Consider the following 23103-nt stretch of genomic DNA (forward strand, 5'->3'; position numbering starts at 1 on the left):
GCTCATGTGATGGCGACGCGCTCGCTATTAGAGCGTTTTCGGCGCCCCCGCGGCGGACTCCGGCCTGCGGGCGAGCCGCCGGGTCGATTCTGCTGCGGCTGCCCGCCTGCCCCGGTTTCTCACGACCCGGGTCAAGCCCGACGCGAGTTTCAAGCAAAAAAAAAGGGCTCGTCTTTTGCCAGCCGCGGCTGCAGCTGATCGCCCCCGAGGCGGATCTTTAAGCCGGCCGGAGAGGAGGAAAAGGGAGGTTATGGTGGTCGGCGTTGCAGCCCGGCGAAGGTGTGCAAAAAAAAAAAAAAACTCCGCTTCGCTTTGCAACCTTTTGCAACATTTTGCAACCTCGGATCCGGATTGAGTGAGTGGGTGCAATTGGGGAAGGGGCGCTCCCGAGGGGGGGGGAGGACGAAGGTAGTGAATTCCCAATTCGCGAGCTCTCTTCTCCCACCCTGGAGCTCTTCGGCCGGCTTTGGATCGCGACTTTTTTAAGTTTGCGCGCTTGGCTTCTGCCGGGTTTTGCCTCCAGAGCGCAAACTCGCGTTATTGCGAAGGACGCTCCCCAGGTTTGGTTTTTTTGTTTTTGTTTTTTTGGGTGGGGTGGGGTGGGTGGAGGGCCCGACGACGCCTGTTTGGCCAGCCCTGCAAGGTAGGTCTGTAGGGAGGGGGCTTCTGCCCCGTTTCCCCCCCAAACCTAGAGAGAGAGATGTAGATATAGATAGATAGACAGATAGATAGATATAGATATAGATATAGATATATATACAGAGATAGACAGACAGACAGACAGATAGATATATAGAGAGAGGTAGAGAGATAATGATACAGAGAGAGAGATATGGAGAGAGAGAGGTAGATATATATATATAGAGAGAGAGATGTAGAGAGATAGAGATAGATAGATAGACAAACAGACAGATATAGAGAGATGTAGAGAGACAGAGAGATAGATAGATAGATAGATATAGAGAGAGATGTAGAGAGAGATATACAGAGATAGATAGATAGATATAGAGAGGTAGAGAGAGATGTAGAGATATATATATATAGAGAGAGAGATGTAGATAGATAGATAGATAGATAGATAGATAGATAGATAGATAGATAGATAGATAGATAGATAGATAGATAGATAGAGAGAGAGAGATATAGACAGAGATAGATAGATAGATAGATATAGAGAGGTAGAGAGAGATGTAGAGAGAGATATAGATAGAGAGAGATGTAGAGAGATAGATTAGATAGATAGATAGATAGATAGATAGATAGAGATAGATAGAAATAGATAGATGTAGAGAGAGAGATGTAGAGAGATAGATAGATAGATAGATAGATATAGAGAGAGATGTAGAGAGAGAGAGATATAGACAGATATATATATATATAGAGAGAGAGAGAGAGAGAGAGAGATGGAGAGAGAGAGATGTAGAGAGAGAGAGAGATAGATAGATAGATAGATAGATAGAAATAGATAGATGTAGAGAGATAGAGATAGATAGATAGATAGATAGAGATATAGATAGATACAGAGAGAGAGATAGAGATAGATAGAGAGATGGATATCCAGGTTTTGGGGGGGAAATGGGGCAGAAGCCCTCTCCCCACAGGCCGACCTTTCCCCCTCCAGCTTTGAATTGTGCATCTTTCTGGCTTTCACCTTCGAAAAGTTTGAAGGCTCCTCCCCACCCTTGCACAGTCTGTTGTTGTGAGTCTGACGGGCTTACAAAATTAACCCCCATCCAGGCTCCACACAACCGTTGTGTTGACACACACACACACACACACACACACCAAGCCGGAGGAGGAATAAAGGTGGGGCTCTAATTTAAAAAAAAAAAAAGGAAAGCCAAGTTTTTGCCCCCATGGTTGTTCTCTTTGACTTGGGTTTGTGGCTTGTGTGAATCCACTCTTGGAGAGGGGTTTTTTGGGGGGGGGCGGGGGGGGGGATGCAGCAATTTGAAAAAAATTCTGCCCCCCCCCAAAAAATAAAAAAGCTGCTGGGGGCGGGGGACGACTCGGAAGCGTTTAAAAGAGCGGGGAGGGGGATAAAGAGCTAAATCCGCATTTTTAGGGCCATGTTTTTGAAAATAACCAAAAATCCTTGAGTAAAAAACTCATTTGCATTATTAGGGAAGGAGGGAGTTTTGAAACTTGCATGTTGTTGTACCTCTGATTGAGTCCCCTGCTAAGGGAGTAATGGCATTGTTTCTTGTTTGTAATCACCTTGCTTCTTGGTTTGCATTACATTATCTTAATGCCTGTCTTCGGGACCCTATTTTTGTGGGGGTGGGGGTGGGGGGGGGGTGTTCTGGACTTTAGGTTCAGCAGCCCCTGCGAATAAAAGGGGAAAAAAAGGAATATTTTCTTTTTTAAGCCTAAAATTTGGAATCTCTGACCTGCTGCCTTTTCAAAGCTATTAAAACCTTTTTTTAAAAAAAAAAATCTTGAAAAAAACCTAGGGGTTAGAATGTTTGAAATAAGAGCCGATACCCCTTTAAGATACGACTGCTAATAATTAGCTTTTCCAGAGCTGCATAGTATATCGGTGACTAAGATAGGAAGTAGCAGCCCGGCAGTTTAAAACAGCCTCACCCATGTTTGTCATGGCGGGACCGGCTGGTTTATAGCAGCTTGCTGTGTCCGGTACAACAACCCTGTAAGGTAGGCCGCGGTGTACTTTTCGTTTTCATAATGCAAAGTTAACAAACAACGCTGTATCTGAAATGGGGAGGTCTTGTGAGCTTCTTGCTAATTTGGGAGCTTTACACATTATGGTTTATTTAGCAAACCATGATTAAAAACTGGGTGAATCTGTCCCGGCTTCTTGGTCAAATGGTGGTTGAAAAGAAGCTGTGGCTTGGCGTGATGGGTGGGCCCCACTGATCGTGGCTTATTCAGAAAACTTGGGGGGAAGGGGTTTAAAACTAACTGAACATTGTTCAGAATAAACAATGGTTTTCTGTGCTGACCGAACCCGACTTCTGTTTTAAAGCTTGCATTTGATTGCGTAATATTTCTAATTTCATATATATATGATGGCACAAGTGGTTTTTCCTTTTGAGTTATTAAACTTACATGCCTGTCTTTTTGCTGGATCCCCTTGTTTACTACAATTTCCATCATCCCCAGCCAGCAGGACCCTCCTCTACTACAAGTTTCCTACAGCTGGAAAAACTGCCCTCTTCATAGCACAGCCAAGAAGAAATATTTTAGTAGGTCAGGAACCACAAGTGGTTTGTCCGCAAGAAACTCTGAATTAAGTTAGTTCCCGCTGCAGGCTAAGCCATGGTTTTACAAAGACAGCTAAACAAGCCACGATTGGTTGCAGTCACATTCTCTGGAGGGTCAAACAGTGTAAGGTTGTGGGGAGTCACCTCTCTCTATGAGTCCCTGCTCAGTTCCCTGTTTTGGAAGTTGATCCTTGTGTGCTGCAGAACTAAGGGAGGGAAGCTGAGCACGTTGGATGCCAGGGAATGATGGGGGTTGGAGTCCTGCAGCACCAGGGCAGTTGGAATGTGGCCAGTCAGGTTCTGGATGTTCTCCTCTTAGAACCGAAACATGGATTAAAACGCGAAGTTTGTTGCAAGAGGAACGGCCGAGAAAATATCCTGCAAATCCTGATTGGCAAATGGTGTGTGGACCACATTCTGGTTTGGGGTGGACAATACCCTAGTTTAGGGGGACTTTTCTAGGTTCTCTTCTGGGGTCTGCATTTTGGGGAACCAAGGGGGTAATTGCAATGGATGGAGGAGGAGGAGAAGGAGGATTTTTGCAATGAACAAGTCTAGAAAATCACAAATAATACCGGTGTAATTATACAATTTGAAAAGTAAAGCAAAAAATATATATGCATGTTTTGGGGCCTAAATTGCATTGGGTAGACACCGTAATGCCAGGTTTCCAAACTGGCTCAGAGGCTAAGACCCTGAGCTTGTCAATCAGAAAAGTCAGCAGTTCGGCAGTTCGAATCCCTGGTGCAGGTCTCCTGCGTTGAGCAAGGGGGTTGGACTAGATGACCTTCAAGGTCCCTTCCAACTCTGTTACTGTTGGCAACTCGGAGTCATGTGAACTACAACTCCCAGGATTCCCCTGGGAATTAAAAACACTGGAAGTTTTTAAGAAGAGGTTTGATAACCATTTGTCTGAAGTGGTGTAGGGTTTCCTGCCTAAGCAGGGGGTTGGACTAGAAGACCTCCAAGGTCCCTTCCAACTCTGTTATTCTATTCTATTCTATTCTATTCTATTCTATTCTATTCTATTCTATTCTATTCTATTCTATTCTATTCTGTCTGACTTAAGGGAATTTTCACCTGTGGTTTAGCATCCAGCCAGCAAAATATTCTATTCTAAATAGAATAGAATAGAATTTATTGGCCAAGTGTGATTGGACACACAAGGAATTTGTTTTGGTGCATATGCTCTCAGTGCACATAAAAGAAAAATAAAAAGTACCTTCATCAAAGGTATAACATTTACAACACAAATGATGGTCGTAGGTTGCAATTTAACCCTTACTGATAGCAACAAAAAGTTACAAAAAATATTGGAACAATGCTATTTTATTGTCTTATTTTTATTCTGGGAGTTGTAGTCCACACACCCCTCCGAGTTGCCAGGGTTAGGAAACCTGGCCGTCATTTGCCAGTTGGTGCGACTTTTAAGCCAGGCATCCTGATTTTTGTTAAAGTTAGTCAACTGCCGTTTTTATTTTTATTTTTTAAAGGGACATCTTGCAATCTGGCAACCCACAGGATGTTTTATGACAAGGTTTGTCCTGGTTGCAAACTTTCCTTGGAAGAATTGGATATTTTTAATTTTGGTGGACTAATAATGCAGGGCCCTTTGAGGTTCAACCCGGCGGAATTTCAGCAGGAACTCATTTTTAAAAATTGAAATTTGGGAGGATGGGGTGGGGAGGGTGAGAAAGAGTGTTCCCTCCAAGCCAATTCACTAAATCCCCAGTATTGATCTTGATTTAATTTGGCTATTTCAGAGGTAGTTTCCTTCCTTTCCCAATTCTATTGTCTTCTTAGCTTCTCAACTGTTTGCTGTTAAAGTTGCGGTACAACATCAAAACATAGTTATGCAATGTATTTATTTTTTTGTAGCACGTGAGCGCTTGTTTTCTTCTTTTTTCATTTTTGCTTTGGGAGGTGGCATAGCTTGGCATAGTTTGGGGTTTCAAACTCCTGTCTGGCAGCCGGAAGTTTTGTTGGATAATTTGTACCGTGCTCCAGGCCCTTTTCTCCAAACAGATGTTGGTCACCTGCCACAAAGGAAGCTAAAAAAAAATCAAATATTTCCATTTAGCTGGGAAGGCCCAGCCTTTTTCATAACCAACCTGATTTCAACGGGAATGTGTGAATGCGGTAACCGAGCCTGAATGTGAGGGCCTCTGTGGCTCAGACTGCTAATGCAGTCTGTTATTAACAGCAGCTGCCTGCAATTACTGCAGGTTCTAGTCCCACCAGGCCCAAGGTTGACTCAGCCTTCCATCCTTTATAAGGTAGGTAAAATGAGGACCCAGATTGTTGGGGGCAATAAGTTGACTTTGTATATAAATATACAAATAGGATGAAGACTATCGCTAACATAGTGCAAGCCGCCCTGAGTCTTCGGAGAAGGGCAGGATATAAATGCAAATAAATTTTTTTTAAAAAGGAGCAAAACCTAGGAATGGTGGTTTTGCAGCCAGAGTGGGGCAACGAAGAAGCAAGTATGAAATCCGACATTAGCCAGATGTTGCTGGACTACACTTCCCAGCATGCCTAGAAAGCATAAAGGATGCTGGGAGTTTTTGTTAGGTGACTCTTTGTTTTTGCTAGCTAAACGTGGTTGAGGGTAAAATTGTGACTCTCGGTGGGATGGGAGAAGGATAACCATTAAACTGGGATAAAACCTAGATTTGTGGAAAGCTTTTAGCCACACTGAGCCTTCCCTCTGCTGAACGCAATGCTGTGTATTTTCCAACAACAGTTTGAGTTTATAGTCCGTCTCTGAATTAATTTTGCATGCAGAGCAGTCTGATTCTTCCCTTGAAAATCAAATCGGGATTCCATTCCTTTAGTTTAGATTATGAATAAGCCAGGATATATAAACAGGAATGTAGGAATCTGGAAACCACTGGGTTGAGAAACACTCGATTAACATAAGGTTGTTATCTAATGGGAGGCAGAAATTTCCTAGGCACGTTGGCAGGGCGTCTGTTTTGGCCAAATGTTTAAAAGATGAACTTGAGCCATGATTTCAAACAAAATAAACAACCCTGGTTAAGAATCTAGAGGGTTGCATTTTCCTTAACAGTTTTCCGCTTCCTCTTTTTCTTGTGAATGAGGCTTTGCCGGAGGAAGTTCCTCCAGATTTATTTATTATTATTTTTTGCAAAAACTCTTCCCTTTGCTGTCACTGAGGACTAGCCACTTTGGTTGAAAAACAAAATAAACGATGGAGATGATGGTTTCTCCCGCGACCCCCACTTTTGAGCATCACACAAAGACATCCTGGGCTTGAAGTGCAACATTTACAGTAAGAAGCAGGGAATAAATTATAGAAATGTTTACAGGATAATAGAATTTAAAGGCGCCTTGAAGGTCCGCTAGACCAACCCCCTTCTCAAGCAGGAAACCATATACCATTCTGGATAAATGGTTGTCCAATCTCTTCTTAAAAGCTTTCGGTGATGGAGCACCCACAATTTCTGGAGGCAGGTAGTTCCAATGGTTAATTGTTCTCACTGTCAGGAAATTTCTTCTTATTTCTAGTTGGTTCTCTCCTTACTTTAGTTTCCATCCATTGCTTCTCGTTCTCTGCTTTCAGGTGCTGGACAAATGAGACAAATGGAGACAAGTATCGGTATTGGTTGTTTCCAAAAACGAGCAAAAAAAAGAGAGTATTTTCAATTGACTGTTGGGATGACAACCCTCCTTCTCCCGGAGTAGTCTATCCCGCTTAAAAATTTGCATCCATTTGTTTTTGAAATGCCTGAGAAAGCAGTAGTACGTTCACATTTTGTTACTACCGGTTTGCCAGTCGCTTCGCGCGCCCGGTTCGTGCGCACACCTGCCGTCTGCCTTCTGCGCATGCAACCTGGCTTCAAAAACATGCCTAAATAGAGCCGGGGCGCGTGGGCAGACCCACCTGTGATTTCCGCTACCGGTTCGTGCGAACCGGCTGCATACTATCTCTGTGGGAAAGTGTAAAATATCTCAAGAGACACTTGTTCTCATCCACACAACTTCCAAGTGTTTTGGCAGTTTGTTAGAAGGCAGTGATACCTTAAACACTCGGGAGTGGGAGGGATGGTGTTGGATTGGGGCATTCCATAAGAGACATACTGAGGACTAGAAACTTCATTTTGACCTACATAGCCGGACAGGAGAGGCATTTGCTTTCAATGGTTAACATTTGAACACTTAGGAGTACGCAACTGTGCCCACAGAGTTGGCTTGCTCAGATCGAAAGCCCGAACTCGGGTTTGATGCAGGTGGAAATTAAACCGTGATGCTTCTATCCCGTTTCATCCCCAAATCGTTGCTTGGAGTGTTGGAAGACTGAGATGCATTTGATTTAAGTCCAAATTTTCTCCTGCATCCTTTTTTTTTTTCTTTCTTTCTTTTCTTAACTTGATATGTAGGAAACCTCAAATCTAGGAAGTTTATCTGCCTTTTTTGCCAACTCTTGTTAGCGGGGGTGATATAACCGGTGCCTTTCTAAAAATGCTACTAAACGGGTTAAGGATTGCTTCTGATGTGCAAACACCTTTTATTTTTCTAGTTATGTAACACAACTCTTGTGGTTAAGGTGCCACAAGGGTTCAGCTTTGAGTTTAAAAGAGTGGGGGGATGGTTTACGTTGAAAGAAAAGGGTAGATTGAAATGATGACTTGGAGATTTAAAAAGAGCAAAGAAGATGGAGGGAAAATATTCTCTACAAAAGAGAGCAGAACACATAAATATATGTTTATTTTATATACCGTCTTTCTTGTTCTCTTACGTATATTTTACTGTATTGAAAGAATCTCTCTCTATATATGTGTGTTTGTGTAACAAACTATTACATACACACCAGAAGGGACCCGGTGGCTCAGTGGGTAAGACGCGGAGCTTGTGGATCGAAAGGTCGGCAGTTCAGCGGTTCGAATCCCTAGTGCCGCAAAAACAGGGTGAGCTCCCATGATTTGTCCCATCTTCTGCCAACCTAGCAGTTCGAAAGCAGGTAAAAAATGCAAGTATAAAAAATAGGGACCACCTTTGGTGGGAAGGGAACAGCGTTCCGTGCGCCTTTGGCGCATTGAGTCATGCCGGCCACGTGACCACGGAGACGTCTTCGGACAGCGCTGGCTCTTCGGCTTTGAAACGGAGATGAGCACCGCCCCCTAGAGTCGGGAACGACCAGCACGTATGTGCGAGGGGAACCTTTAACTATCTACCGTGTTTCCCCAAAATTAAGCCCTACCCCAAAAATAAGCCCTCCTGCTTATTTTGTCACCCCCAAAAATATGAGACCGGGTCTTATTTTTGGGGAAAACGTGGGCGGTGGGCGGGTTGTTCGCGCACGCACTAAACAAGGCAGCTGCTAAACCAGGACTAGCTACATGCATAGAATTTTCACAACCTTATTCAGGAAAGCCCTCCACCTTGGGCCCAGACAAGAAAACAACACATTGCCCATCGTCCCCTGCCAAATCAGGTTTTATCCACGCCTATCCTTGGAATATGGTTTAAGGGATGCAGTGGGCTGCAGAGCATTGATAGGCAAATGATTGGCGTTACTGTGGCCTTCACACACTTATTTGTGGCGGCTTGGCAAGCGGATAGCGGGCCATAGTTTCCCACAACTTCCCGGATGTCGGTGAGCGAGCCCAGCCACGAGAAGGTGCATGTGTGGGAATGGGCAGGCTTGAGAAGCAGATATTAGAAAGAATAATTATTGATGGCAATCCATGTGTTTAGGAGTTGAGCCCTAATACGGGACTAGCATCCCATTAATTATCTAAGGAGGTCAACTACATTGCTGCATAATGAAAAAATGGGGAATGAGAGGTAATATTAGGACATTATCCTGCTCAATATTTCTAGTTTTAAACCTGGACTTCAACTCCCAGAATTCCCTAGCCAGCCGATTTAATCCATGTTTCTCCATTTTGCAATTTGGAGAGGCCTGGACTTCAACTCCCAGAATTCCCTAGCCAGACAATTTAATCCATGTTTCTCCATTTTGCAATTTGGAGAGACCTGAACTTCAACTCCCAGAATTCCCTAGCCAGCCAATTTAAGCCGTGTTTCTCAATTTTGCAATTTGGAGAGGCCTGGACTTCAACTCCCAGAATTCCCTAGCCAGCTGATTTAATCCGTGTTTCTCCATTTTGCAATTTGGAGAGGCCTGGACTTCAACTCCCAGAATTCCCTAGCCAGCCGATTTAAGCCGTGTTCTCAACTCTGCAATTTGAAGAGGCCTGGACTTCAACTCCCAGAATTCCCTAGCCAGCCGATTTAATCCATGTTTCTCCATTTTGCAATTTGGAGAGGCCTGGACTTCAACTCCCAGAATTCCCTAGCCAGACAATTTAATCCATGTTTCTCCATTTTGCAATTTGGAGAGGCCTGGACTTCAACTCCCAGAATTCCCTAGCCAGACAATTTAATCCATGTTTCTCCATTTTGCAATTTGGAGAGACCTGAACTTCAACTCCCAGAATTCCCTAGCCAGCCAATTTAAGCCGTGTTTCTCAATTTTGCAATTTGGAGAGGCCTGGACTTCAAATCCCAGAATCCCCTAGCCAGCCAATTTAAGCCATGTTTCTCAATTTTGCAATTTGGAGAGGCCTGGACTTCAACTCCCAGAATTCCCTAGCCAGCTGATTTAATCCGTGTTTCTCCATTTTGCAATTTGGAGAGACCTGGACTTCAAATCCCAGAATCCCCTAGCCAGCCAATTTAAGCTGTGTTTCTCAATTTTGCAATTTGAAGAGGCCTGGACTTCAACTCCCAGAATTCCCTAGCCAGCCGAGGATTATGTTTTCCTCTTTGTAACTGGGGAACTTCTTGGTCTATTTCTTAGTCAATTATTTCCCCTCGATTTTTAAAAGCTGGTTTTGGGGTGCTGGTTATACCATGGGATTAGAAACATGGGGGTGTAACTCTTTTCCTTTGCAAATTGATCCATTTGGGAAAAGTTAACGTTAGCAGAGAGATTTATCTGAAATTTGAAAAGACGGGAAGGGCTTGGTGGCCTTAGAAATGTCTGGCCTACGTTTCCCAGCATTCTTTGCTGCTGGCAGGGTCTCCTGGGAGTTGTAGTGCCACATCTGGCCAGTGATGATGTCCTGGCTGCGCAGTCAGGAAGCTGATGTGCCTGAACTTTAAGGAGGGAAAGGGAGACGTGGATGCAAAGAATGAAAAATGACAATATTTGGACATAAATTAGCAAAAGTAAAGGCGGGCGCTGACATATATAAGGGCCGTTCACCTGACATATATATCTGTTAAAAATATACGTCGGTCTCAACTTGTCACCACAATTGAGCGCAACAGGTATATGTTGCTAGTGAGAAATTTGTTAAGTGAGTTTTGCTCCCTCTTACGACTTTTCCTGCCGTTAAGCGAATCACCGCCGTTCTTCAAGTAGTAACACCTTTCAATATTCACTCGGACGACTGTCTTCGCGTAGCGACAACAGAGGTTGGGCTCCGTTGTGGTCGTAAGTCGAGGACTTACCCCGCTTCCCGGAAAATAAGACCCAACCCGCAAGATAAGCCTCAGATAAGATTGTCAACCAGATTGGATGCATTTAGTACCGTATTTCCCCCAAAATAAGACCTAACCAGAAAATAAGCCCTAATGCGTCTTTTGGAGCAAAAATTAATATAAGACCCGGTCTTTATTTTGGGGAAAACATAGTACCTGTTTCAAAGCTGGTTTGGTCTTGCGGGTGGTTTTTTTTCCTCCAAATCCCCCCCCCACTTTTTTGAGGCAGGTATTGCCAATTCATCCTAAAAACATTGATTATCGGGGTTTGTTTGTTTTGCTGGCCTGTTATAATCATTTGGATCTGTTTTTACGGCTGGGGAGGAAGCGGCTTAGGCACCTCGGAGTGTGAGAACGAGACCTGAAGCCTCTTCTCAAAGTTTTGCACGGGGGAATTAAATCGCCAGTCCGTGAGTCACTGTGATTCAAAGGCCATTAAACCTCTCCTGCTTTGGCTTTTTCCCAGCCACCGAAAACCCAGCCTGCGTGGTTGGGCCTGTGGAACTCCCCGCCACAAGAATGAGGAACAGAGCTCGGGGTTCACCAAGCCACAGCTACTGGTGAATGCTGGTGATGGTGGGATTTGCAGTGACTGAGGTTTTAAACCGAGAATATTTTAAGGGCAAGGCTCGGATATCGCGGCGGGCGCCGAGAGCCAGTTCCTAAACCTTGCTTCGTTCAAGCTAGCTACTGAGGAAACCAGGTTATGGGACAAGCCAGCATCAAGGGGGAATTGCATATCTTTTCCCTCCGAATCAACAACTCGGGCATCTCCGTTTAGCGGAAACGCAGCTTGCAAAACGGTCAGTTATGTAATAAACCCAGGGCAGTTTTTCCTGACCCGTTTTGGTCTCTTTTTTCTTTTTAAAGAACAGCTTGTTCTAAATAGAGGAAGAATCAGTGGCGTTTTTTCCTTCCTCTGCCAGATTTTGTCTCGGCCCGCAGCGTTTCTTGCGTGTCGTCAGCCCCACATTCCCTGCATGTAGAAAGCTTGTCTTTCGGGGGGGCAAAAATGGCAGCAAAAAAATTCGGTGTAATCTTTTGAGATGCAGGGAACTGGGTGTGGGGGCTGAACATTTGAACTGGGCTGCCCCGAAATTTGTCTTTCTTCAACTAGAGTAGAAAAGATGAAATTCCTCTTTCTTGGGACTTTGAAAAAGAAAGTTTGCTTCTGCGCGACTTAGTTTTCGGGGTTTTGACGTCGGGTTGCTCACGCGTTCTCACTCCAAAAGGCCTCCTTGAAAAGGCGACCGTATACAGAGGTGGGCTTTCTGGGGGTTCGCAGGGGTTTCGGGAGGACCTCTAGCTAAGATTCTGTACAGTTCGGAGAACCCCGAAACCCCACTCCTGGATGGCCCCGCTCACCCAGCCCTGCCTCTCCCAGGAATCCCCACGTGGCCCGTTTTGGATGCAGGTAAGTGCAGGGTGCACGCGGAAGCTCGGTAGGGGCGAAAAACGGGCCCACCGGAAGTTCAGGAAGGCCGAAAACGGGCGTGTTTCCCACCTCCAGCGGGCCTCCAGAGCCTGGGGAGGCTGTTTTCACCCTTCCGAAGACTCGAGGAAAGCCTCCGGAGTCCGGGAAGGGCAAAAACACACGTCCCACCGCCATGGTGCAGGAGGCCGACTAGGCCACAACCACATGGCCACGCCCACCCAGCAACCAGGCAGAGAACCCCTTGCTAAAATTTTTGAAGCCCACCCCTGACTGTATATGATATTATATTTATACTGGGGGGGGTGGGGGAGTTAAAAGAGACCTTGGACATCATTTCAGCGGGAGGGGTGAGAGTTTCCTTCGTGAATTTTCGCACACAAACCATGTTTTTCCGCTAACCGTGATTTACTCATTAAAACCGCTACGGGGAACGGTCTCGAGGAAAGCAGAAGTAAACTTTTAGGTTTGGTTTGTAGGGTGTAGCTGAGAAAAGGGATTGCGCAACCGCTTTTAGAACGGAGGGCTGGCGGATGGAGGGGGCGCTGCTTGTCTCTCTTGGTTGCGGGGGGTGGCCATTTGATGAGTCGGAGTACCGAGTTCGGGTCCGTACAAGTCCATTTGGTAACGGTAGAAAGCAGGACGGGCAATACCCCGTTTTACGACCTTTATTGGCGCAGTGGTTAAACAAAGCAACCACAGTGGTTAACTTAATAACATGGTTGTTAAGTTGCATCCAAGCTTCCCCGTTGGTCGTAGAAGGAGGTCACGTGACTCTGGGACATTGCAACTGTCATCAATAATGAAGTCAATTGCCAAGGTGTTTTTTTTTTTTTTTTTTGGATCATGTGACCACGGGAAAGGCCGCAACGGTCTTAAGTGAGAAAAGGGGTCATAACTCATTTTTTTCCAGGGCTGCTGTAACTCTGAATGGTCGCTAAATGAACCGTTATAAGTCAAGGATTACCTGTATTATCATCATCCAATCCATCCTATGTCTTGTACGATTAATTATTATTATTTAAAGGGTGCATCTCGGAGGTGGATTCAGCCGGTTCGTTGAGGCGAACTGGTAGCGGCGACTGTAATGCCTTCCTATTTAGCTACGTTTTCAAGGCTGTGCGCATGCATGGAAGGCGCGAACCAAGCACATGTGCAGAAGGCTGGGTGTACGCGTGCAAGGCGTGTGCGCATGGCGAACCAGTGGTAAGAATACCTGAAATTCACCACTGGTGCATCTCGCATGCTGGGTAGATTAATCCAATCCTGCCCTTTTAAAAAGTTGCAAACTAAAACGAAGGGGGGGAAAATGTGTGATGCCAAAATATTTATATTTAATATGCCCTTGCGTGAGATTAAATTACCCATTGTCCGTTTGCTCCCACGCACATTTGCACATTTTCCAGTCTTAGGTTTTTATATACACACATCTGTGTGTGTTGTGTAAGCCTTAACGCACAACCTGGTTCACACCCTCGTTTTTTTCTCTTCTCTTTTTTTTTTTTGGGCCCCCCCCTTTCCTTTCCATGACTAACCAGTCTGCGGCTGGCAGGACTTCAGTGGGGCAGTTCGTCTTTTAAAAACATGTTTCTTAGAAAGCGGCTTTGCACCGTTGCCATTTTTTTAAAAAGGGGCTGGCCGATTTCCCCCCACCCCGTTTGTCCACCCCAAACTTGGATCTTTGCTCGATGATCCCTCGATCTTTGGGATTGGCGATGGGATCGTTTTGTGGCAGTGGGAAGAACCAAGAATGTGAGTTGACCACGATTTGGGAAGCAAGAAAGGGATTGGGTTGAAGAACAAAGAGTTGGAAAGGGACCTTGGAGGTCCTGTAGTCCAGCCCCCCCTGCTCAAGTAGGAAACCCCATACAATCTCTGACAAATGGTTGTTCAATCTTTTTTTTTTTTAAATCCTCCAATGATGAAGCACCCACGACTTCTGGAGGCAAGTTGTTCCACTGATTAATTGTTCTAACTATCAGGAAATTTCTCCTTATTTCTAAGTTTCTTTCCTTGATTAGTTTCCATCCATTGCTTCTTGTTCTACCCTCAGGTGCTTTGGTGAACAGTCTGACTCCCTCTTCTTTGGGGCAACCCCTGAGATATTGGAACACTGCTATCATGTCTCCCCTAGTCCTTATTTTCATTAAACTGGACGTACCCAGTTCCTGCAACTGTTCTTCATATGGTTTAGCCTCCAGTCTCCTAATCACCTTAGTTGCTCTTCTCTGCACCCTTTCTAGAGTCTCCACATCTTTTTTTATAATATGGTGACCAAAACTGGATGCAGGATTTCAAGTTTCACCTTACCAAGGCTTTATAAAGTGGTAGAAGTAGATGCTTGTTTCTTGTCGGGAGAAAGATCTAAAATACCTCTGCTTCCCAGAGGGAGGTACTTGAAGCATGTGCAGAGTGCATCTCGGTTGCAGGCCAGGAGGTGTCTACATCAAGGGAAACCAAAACCTCTCACGATAGCGTGGGGGAGATGGAACCGTCACCTCCAGGCGAACTCGTGGGAATCGTGGGAGGGGAAGTCCTTCGGTTCAGATGTCGCGCACACACACCCTCCCCAGTTGAAAGCCATACTTCTCCGTCCTCCTGGAAGGGGATGATGGGGCTCTTAGTCCAGAGCAATCTCTCTTTTCCCCCTTCCTCTCCCCAGCGTTGACGAACGCGGAGCGTGGAACTTCGGAACGTGGCGCGAAAGGCATTCAGCTCAGAACTTCTGGAGGCTTCCAATAGATGCCGGAGCCAGATGTTCTGTTCCGTTAAGGCCTGTCGTCTTCTCCTTTTCATCCCAGAATCGCTGGTGGTGGTGGTGGTAAACATCTGTCTTTGTCGCTGTCCCCAGAGGTTCCGCCGCCCGCAAACCGCTGCCCTCGCAAAGCCACCTGTTTTAATGTTTAACTCGCCCCTTGTTTTCTTTTCCATCCGATTAGGTGCTGTTGACGGCCGCACGAAGTCTCGGAGCAGCGGGCTGACCCGCCGGATGCCCGTCGCCGTGCGGCGGGCCTTGAACCATGGGGCAAAAAGTGACAGGGGGTTTCAAAACGATGGACATGCGAGATCCGGTGTGCCGGCCGCTGAAGCAGGAGCTCCAAGGGCTGGATTACAACAAGCCGGCTCGGCTCGACCTACTGCTGGATATGCCGGCCGTCTCCTATGACGTCCAGCTGCTCCATTCGTGGAACAACGATGACCGCTCGCTCAACGTCTTCGTGAAAGAGGACAACAAGTTGGCTTTTCATCGGCATCCGGTAGCCCAGAGTACCGACGCCATCCGGGGCAAAGTCGGCTACACCCGCGGGCTCCACGTGTGGCAGATCACCTGGGCCATGAGGCAGCGGGGGACCCACGCCGTGGTGGGCGTGGCCACGGCCGAAGCCCCCTTGCACTCGGTGGGCTACACCACCCTCATCGGGAACAACGTCGAATCCTGGGGCTGGGATTTGGGGCGCAACCGGCTCTACCACGACGGGAAAAACCAGGCCAGCAAGACTTATCCGGCGTTTCTGGAGACGGACGAGACCTTTATCGTTCCGGATTCGTTCTTGGTGGTACTGGACATGGACGACGGTACCCTCAGCTTCATCGTGGACGGACAGTACATGGGAGTGGCCTTTCGGGGGCTGAAAGGGAAGAAGCTGTACCCCGTGGTAAGCGCCGTGTGGGGCCACTGTGAAATCCAGATGCGATACTTGAACGGCCTTGACCGTAAGTCTCCCTTTATTTTTCATTTGCTTCGGTGGCCCACCTTAATGGAATAGGAATAATAGGAATAGAATAACAGAGTCGGAAGGGACCTTAGAGGTCTTCTAGTCCAACCCCCACCCCCTGCTTAGGCAAGAAACCCTACACCACTTCAGACAAATAGTTACCCAAGATCGTCTTAAAAACTCCCAGTGTTGGAGCATTCGCAACTTCTGCAGGCAAGTCGTTCCACTTATTAATTGTTCTCACAGTCAGGAAATTTCTCCTTAGTTTCTAGGTTGCTTCTCTCCTTGATTAGTTTCCACCCATTGCTTCTTGTCCTGCCTTCAGGGGCTTTGGAGAATAGCTTGACTCCCTCTTTTTTGGGGCAGCCCCTGAGATATTGGAAGACTGCTATCATGTCACCCTTAGTCCTTTTTATTAAACTAGACATACCCAGTAGGAATTCTTAGGAACGTCCTTCAGACTTGGCCCTTGCTGTTGGGGATGATTAAAAATCCATGCATTATTTTTTTCATTTAACCTATTTCTCTCCCAAAGGAGGTTTTTTTTAAAAATTTTTTATTTTATTTGAATTTATATCCCGCCCTTCTCCGAAGACTCAGGGCGGCTTACATTGTGTAAGGCAATAGTCTCATCCTATTTGTGTATTTATATACAAAGTCAACTTATTGCCCCCCCCAACAATCTGGGTCCTCATTTTACCTACCTTATAAAGGATGGAAGGCTGAGTCAACCTTGGGCCTGGTGGGATTCGAGCCTGCAGTAATTGTAATTGCAGGCAGCTGTGTGTTAATAACAGACTGCATTAGCAACCTGAGCCACTTCCCAGCCTGTTGTCTGTTGCTTCTCTGCATGAGTTCTTCGTTCCCTGCGACGAGTAACAACCACATTTGAGCGCAAAATTTCAGTTGCTGTGCAAGGCAGTTATTGAGCTTTGACCCTTCTCGCCCCGGTTGTTAAGTGAGGAACGGGATTGCTAAGGGAATCTGGCTTCCCCATTGACTTGACTGTGATCGCGGGGCGGCGGTCAACCGTCTTGCAACCGTCATAAGTACACGCCAGTTGCCACGCCTCTTGAGTTTTGATCACGTGACTTGCGGGAATGCTGCCCCGATGCAAAACGGGAAAACAGTCATAAGTCACTTCAAACGGTCTCTAAACGAACGGTCGTAAGTCAAGGGCTAGATGCACTCTCTTTCAACCATCTTTTATTTATTGATTGGATTGGCTCGCCGCCCGTCTCCCATTCTGCGATGGGCACCTTGTGTGCTGAATTCCAGGGAAACCCCACAACATTCTCTGCTAATTTCTACCTAATTTGCTCCTTGAAGCTCACCTTTTATCGGCTGAAACTCACAGACTATGTGGGAATTCGATGCTGGCTTGATTTTCTTGCTGCTTTTGGGGAGGGGGTGGTGGTGTTCCTTGCAGACCGGGGCTCCCCATTTTCACGAGAGAAGAGAAGCCAATTTTACCGAGAAGAAGGTAAACAAAGAAATCGGCTTTTTTCTAAAATCCTACCATCTGTGGGTTTTTTAAAAAAAAAAACGGAGGCAGCCAGTGTTGGCTTATCTGGAAGCAGACAGTTAAATTCCCATTAATGACAAAAGAGTTTTAAGACCAGTTGCTGAGTCATAATTCACCAGGATCTGGCTGTTTTGTGTGTGTGTCTCCATGTCTCTCCTCTGATTCCTGGTGGGTGGCACAATCTTGGTTGGTCTTGGGGTGTGTGTGTGTGTGTGTGTGTTTTGGCTGGCTTAGCCAACCTCCAAGTGGGTTTGATTATCCTTTGCAAATGGGTTTGGTGGTTTGTTTGTTTTTTTCGGGCAGAAGCCTTGGGGTTTTGTCCAAATCCTGGATAGGAGGAAAAAGAAAGGGGGCACAAGGAGAATTTGGGGTGGGGGGTGGGGTTGTACCTTGGGGTTTGCTTCCACAACACTGCGAGCTTTTGCAAGGCCAATTTCTTAAAAGGCAAATCAAGGAATTGGTCCTTAAATTTCGGGGTTTTTTTTATTTATTACTTTATTTTATTTGTCACAACAGTATATATAAGCACAAGCATGAAGTAACTATACAATATATAGCTCTAAGAGTTGTAAGCTCTAAGAGTTGTAAACCTAATTTTGCGTAGCTTCTTTTCCAAAAACACCACACTACTAACCAGAGCATATGAAACATTTGCTAGACCAATTCTAGAATACAGCTCGCCTGTTTGGAACCCTCACCACATCTCTGACATCAATATAATTGAAAGTGTCCAGAAATATTTTACAAGAAGAGTTCTCCATTCCTCTGAAAACAATAAAATACCCTATCCCACCAGACTTGAAATCCTAGGCTTAGAAAACTTGGAACTCCGTCGCCTTCGACAAGACCTAAGCTTAACTCACAGAATCATCTATTGTAATGTCCTTCCTGTTAAAGACTACTTCAGCTTTAATTGCAATAATACTAGAGCAACTAATAGATTTAAACTTAATGTCAACCGCTTTAATCTAGATTGCAGAAAATATGACTTCTGTAACAGAATCATCAGTGCTTGGAATACTTTACCTGACTCTGTGGTCTCTTCCCATAATCCTAAAAGTTTTATCCAAAAACTTTCTACTATGGACCTCACCCCATTCCTAAGAGGACCATAAGGGGCGTACATAAGCGCACAAACGTGCCTACCGTTCCTGTCCTATTGTTTTTCTTTTCTTCTTTCTATATATATGCTTATACCTCCTTATATTTACCCATATATGTGTTTATTTACTATATAATCTTTTTGTATGATACCTACATATATTGTTGTGACAAAATAAAATAAATAAATAAAATAAATAAAATATAAGCATATATCGTATAGTTATTTAGGGGTTTAATCGGTTTGCCTTTTAAAGGCGCAAACCAAGGAATTGGCCGGTTTTTAAAAGGCAATCAAGGAATTGATTGATTGATCGATGGAAGGAAGTTATGCAGACGCAACCATAATAATGCTGTTGTTTGGTTGATTGATTGATTGGTAAGGTAGCACTTAGTGCTGGTATACAGCTGATTCTATCCGGTTCGAGCAAACCGGTAGGAGGCTCCGCTCACCTGCCCGGATATAATAACGTCCTGTTTTTGACATTCTGCGCATGCACGGAAGGCCCTGCGCGCCCACATTTGCAAACCAATAGCAAAGGGTAAATGACTACCGTCCCTGGTCACATTGCATTTCCTGGTAATTCAGAACCGCCTGCTGAACTGGGGCAAATGCCAGGATCGGTTTTCTTCCGACTCGCCTTGAGATCTAGTAACTTGGTTTTCCCCTCTTGGGGGGTTCAGTCTCAAGCTTGGACCAGTTGTCCGCGTCCTCATTTTATAAAATAGGAATCCCCCGTTTGGCGCTGGTAACTCTCATATTCAGATCGGCTCCTGAGCAAACCGATCGTCTCGACTTGCAGACATTCGTTTAGTGACCGTTCAAAGCTACAGCGGCACTGAAAAAAAAGTAACCTGGACCGTTTTTCTCACTTAATGACCATTGCAGCATTTCCCCGCGGTCACGTGATTTAGGCACCTTGGCCACTGGCCTGTATTTAAGACAGGTGGCTCAGTGGCTAAGACGCTGAGCTTGTCAATCAGAAAGGTCGGCGGTTCGAATCCCTAGTATAGGTCTCTTGCATGAGCAGGGGGCTGGACTAGATGACCACCAAGGTCCCTTCCAACTCTGTTACAATCAATATTTGCAGTCCGGCTACTGACAAGAAAGCAAAGCCGGATTCGCTTAATGGCCGCACGATTCCCTTAAGCCTGGCGCAAAAAGTTACAGAATTCAGCAAAAACTCAACCACTGCCTCGCTTAGCACATCAAGCAAACTTTTTGCAGCTCCGTTTGTGGTCGTTAAAACGACGATTTCCAAACGACGACGGAATTTCAGGCAGAAAAGTTAAGGGAAATATGAACGATTAAGAGTTTTTTCCCCAATCCCTTAATCCAGAACTTCGGAATCCGGGAGGTTAGGCGGTACGGTTTTCGGCCCTGCTTGCCGTCCGCGGGCGGGGGGGGGCGTTGTGCGTTGGGTGGCCGATTGTGAGACCCGCGAAAATGTGCGCACCCGGTGTTCTCCCATGCCGCTTAGCCGTCGTGGTGGCGTTTGATGGAGGCTTTCGGCGTTGGCAGCCAACTGTGGAAAAAAACAGCCTGAGGAGGAAACGGCAGCTGGGAGATATCAGTCACTGCAAAGAAAGAAAGAAAAAAGGTTTAATTGCCGAATATTCGTGACGTTTTCTTGCAGGTGCTGCTTTTAAGTGGGATGAGTGAGGCAAACTTAGTCAACAGGATGAAATTTTTCTCAGGAACGGGCAGGTCAAAATTGGCCTCCGCTACCATGCAGTGGTGTTTTGTTTGACTCCGCTAAATTTCCAACGCGGTCTCGTAGACAAAACTTTACTTGCCAGAGAGAGCTTACTTCATCTCTCTCTCTCTCTCTCTCTCCATATATATATATATCATCTTAGCTCGCTTTGAAAGTCGGGGAATTGGGAGGAGACGCCCAAGGGGGTGTGTGTGTGACCGATTTCTTCTGTGGCCACCTAGAAGTTTTCTGGGTCTAGCAAACGAGGGATTTGGGGTAACTGAATAAAAATATATATATATAGGCCTTTCCCAAAAGGGACTCTTCTCCATTGGCAATTTGACGTCGTGCTAACGAATGTCAGCGTTCCTCAACCGCAGCACCTTTAAAAACGCGTGGACGTCAATTCCCAGAATTCCCTTTCCAAGATGTGAGGACTTCCGCTCCCAGAATTCTGCGTGCCGGCTGGGGGGATTCTGGGGGTGGAAGTCCAGACATCTTAAAAGGTGCTGAGATTGAGAAAACGTGGGCTTAGATCGGAGCCAAGTCTCCCTCCAGCAAGTTTAAATGAAGAATTGGGCCTCTGCGATCTATCGCCATCTTAAACGAGCAAAGGCGTTTTTGCGCCACCTTGTCCGTTTTTATTACATCCAGGATAGAGCTGGGCTCGCTGAAAGAGCTCGACGTGTCCTGTGCACGTCAAATCGCTGGTTGAATTTGGACTGTTCTTCGTTTCAGGTCTGTAAACGGTGCTAATTTTGGATCTGTTTCCCTTTTAGCCGAACCTTTACCGCTGATGGACCTGTGCCGGCGTTCGGTGCGCCTCGCTTTGGGCAAGAACCGGCTGAGCGAGATCTCGACGCTGCCTTTACCCAAATCTCTCAAAAATTACCTTCTTTACCAATGACCCCTCTTGGAACACCGGAAGGACAGACTCCAGCTAGGAATGAATTGTATTGGATTTATTAAGTCAAAATCTTGGGGGAACAAGGTGGGGGTGTCGTCCTTCCTTGCGTCTTTTGAAAGACATCTGGGCCACGCCGCAGGCGGAAAAGCTCCTTTTCCAAGATCGCATCTTCCCGCGGGATTTTTTTCCAGGAAAGATTCCAGTTTCTTGCGTCCACGTTTGAATTTCCCGCTCGTCCGTCAACCGCGAAAAGGTGGGCCCGTCCTGTGGAGTTTTGTTGAGCAGGGGGGACGCCTCCGTGGGTTGCCGGTGTTGGGAGACGGCACGAGTGCAAGCATCGTCCAATGGGGCCCAACTTCTGGATGCGGGAAAGGAATGGATTGGATTGGATTGGTTGGCCTTGAGGAAGAAGCCAGCCATCGCTGGAATACGTATTTTTCCCCTGCCTTCACCACCGTGCCTTGGTGCCCACCAAATCGCCCGGGCCTCACTGGTGCATAACTCACCTCCCCGTCTTTTTTGCTGGAGAAAATACTTGAAATGAAAAATTGGGGGGTGGTGGGTGGTGTAACGATCATTTGAGGGTTGGAGGGCTGGGAGGGGAGGGATGCCCTAATCCGGCCCCGTAGCATGAAAGAATTAATTTTTCTTCATTCGTCCTTTTGCCATGGGATGGAGGAATGGGCACCACGCGGATTACACCACCCCCTCACCTCCACGCAGCTGGCTAGGAATTTGGGGTGCCAGAAACCTCAGACCTCCCAATGGGGGAAGAGGGTCTTTCAATTGTAGGCAAGATGGTTAAGCTTATTTGCGATCGGATTAAAAGCCCACTTAGTCAGGCTCAAATTCAGTTGGCTGACCCCAGAATCCAGTTCTTGAGTTGGTTGCCGGGAGGGGGGCGGGAACTCAATCCTAAACCCCTTCTTCTACTTCCTGGGTGCTCCCCCCCCACAAATGTGATAATCTAGACCAGGGGTCTCCAACCTTGTCAACTTTAAGACTTGTGGACTTCAACTCCCAGAATTCTAAGAGTTGAAGTCCACAAGTCTTAAAGTTGCCAAGGTTGGAGACCCCTGATCTAGACTAGCAAAGATCCTTGATCCAACCAGCAGGGAGAAGGAAAAAAAAACCCTTTATTTTCTATACTGCCTTCCAAGGGATTTGATTTGCACATATTTTATTAACCTTAAATGCAGGTAGGGAAAAGAAAAAAAAATTGGTTTTTCTTTTTCTTTTTTTGTCCCTCCCACCCAATCGATCTAACCAGATGTGTTATTTTTGTTTGATGTATGTTGGTACAGAGGGCTTCTCTATTCGGAGGGGGAAATGTTAATATATAGATATATTGTGTGTACGTGTGTGTGTGTATGTATATACATTTTGCATTGTTTTGAATGTAAAAAACGCTGGATTGATTTTTGTTGTCGATGTTTTTAAGTCATGCTGCTGTAAAGAAATCGTAGTTAGTTTGTTTTAAATGAAGAAGAGATAAATAGGTTGGCAGGTTTTTTTGTTTTGTTTTATGTTATTTTTTTTGTTTTAAGCACACAACTTGGTGCCAAAGTTACTTTTTTGGGGGAGGCGATCTTTGTGCTTGTCTCTTATTATTATTATTATTATTTTTTTAAATGGAAGAATAAAACCAAAACTCTTTTCGAGCGGAACACTTTAAAAATTGCACATAAAAGGATTTTAATGTGTGCAGAGCCAAGCGTTTTTAAATTGTCTTTCGTCCCCGTTTCCCACTCACACCAAAATTCAGGCACGTAGGTGGTGTCTTTCCTTTTTTGCTTTATTATCTTGAATATTTCATTTCCCCTTCCTTCCTCCCTTCCTTCCTTCGGTGCACATCGTTGGTGTGTCTGGCTTGTACAATTTTTTTTTAAAACCTCTCACTGGTTTCCCCCCCCCCCTTTCCTTTTGTGGATTGTAGATGATTAGGACCCCGTTGAAAGCAAAAGAGAACGAAAATAAAAAAAAAAT

At 45.6% G+C, this 23103-nt stretch overlaps 1 protein-coding gene across 3 annotated transcripts; it reads left to right on the forward strand.

Moving 5' to 3' along the window:
- SPSB1 (splA/ryanodine receptor domain and SOCS box containing 1) lies at positions 1-23103 on the forward strand. Of its 3 annotated transcripts, none has more exons than XM_058161153.1 (3): positions 1-355; positions 15111-15885; positions 20990-23103. In XM_058161153.1, exons 2-3 carry the CDS (start codon positions 15192-15194, stop codon positions 21115-21117), a joined length of 822 nt encoding a protein of 273 aa, XP_058017136.1. In that variant the 5' UTR covers positions 1-355; positions 15111-15191; the 3' UTR covers positions 21118-23103. The 3 variants fall into 3 exon arrangements, with proteins under 3 accessions (XP_058017136.1, XP_058017135.1, XP_058017137.1); XM_058161152.1 differs by having other exon boundaries at positions 1-279; XM_058161154.1 differs by lacking the exon at positions 1-355 and adding an exon at positions 4927-5500.

The sequence above is a fragment of the Ahaetulla prasina genome, chromosome 18, assembly GCF_028640845.1.
Source record: "Ahaetulla prasina isolate Xishuangbanna chromosome 18, ASM2864084v1, whole genome shotgun sequence".
Lineage (NCBI taxonomy): Eukaryota > Metazoa > Chordata > Lepidosauria > Squamata > Colubridae > Ahaetulla > Ahaetulla prasina.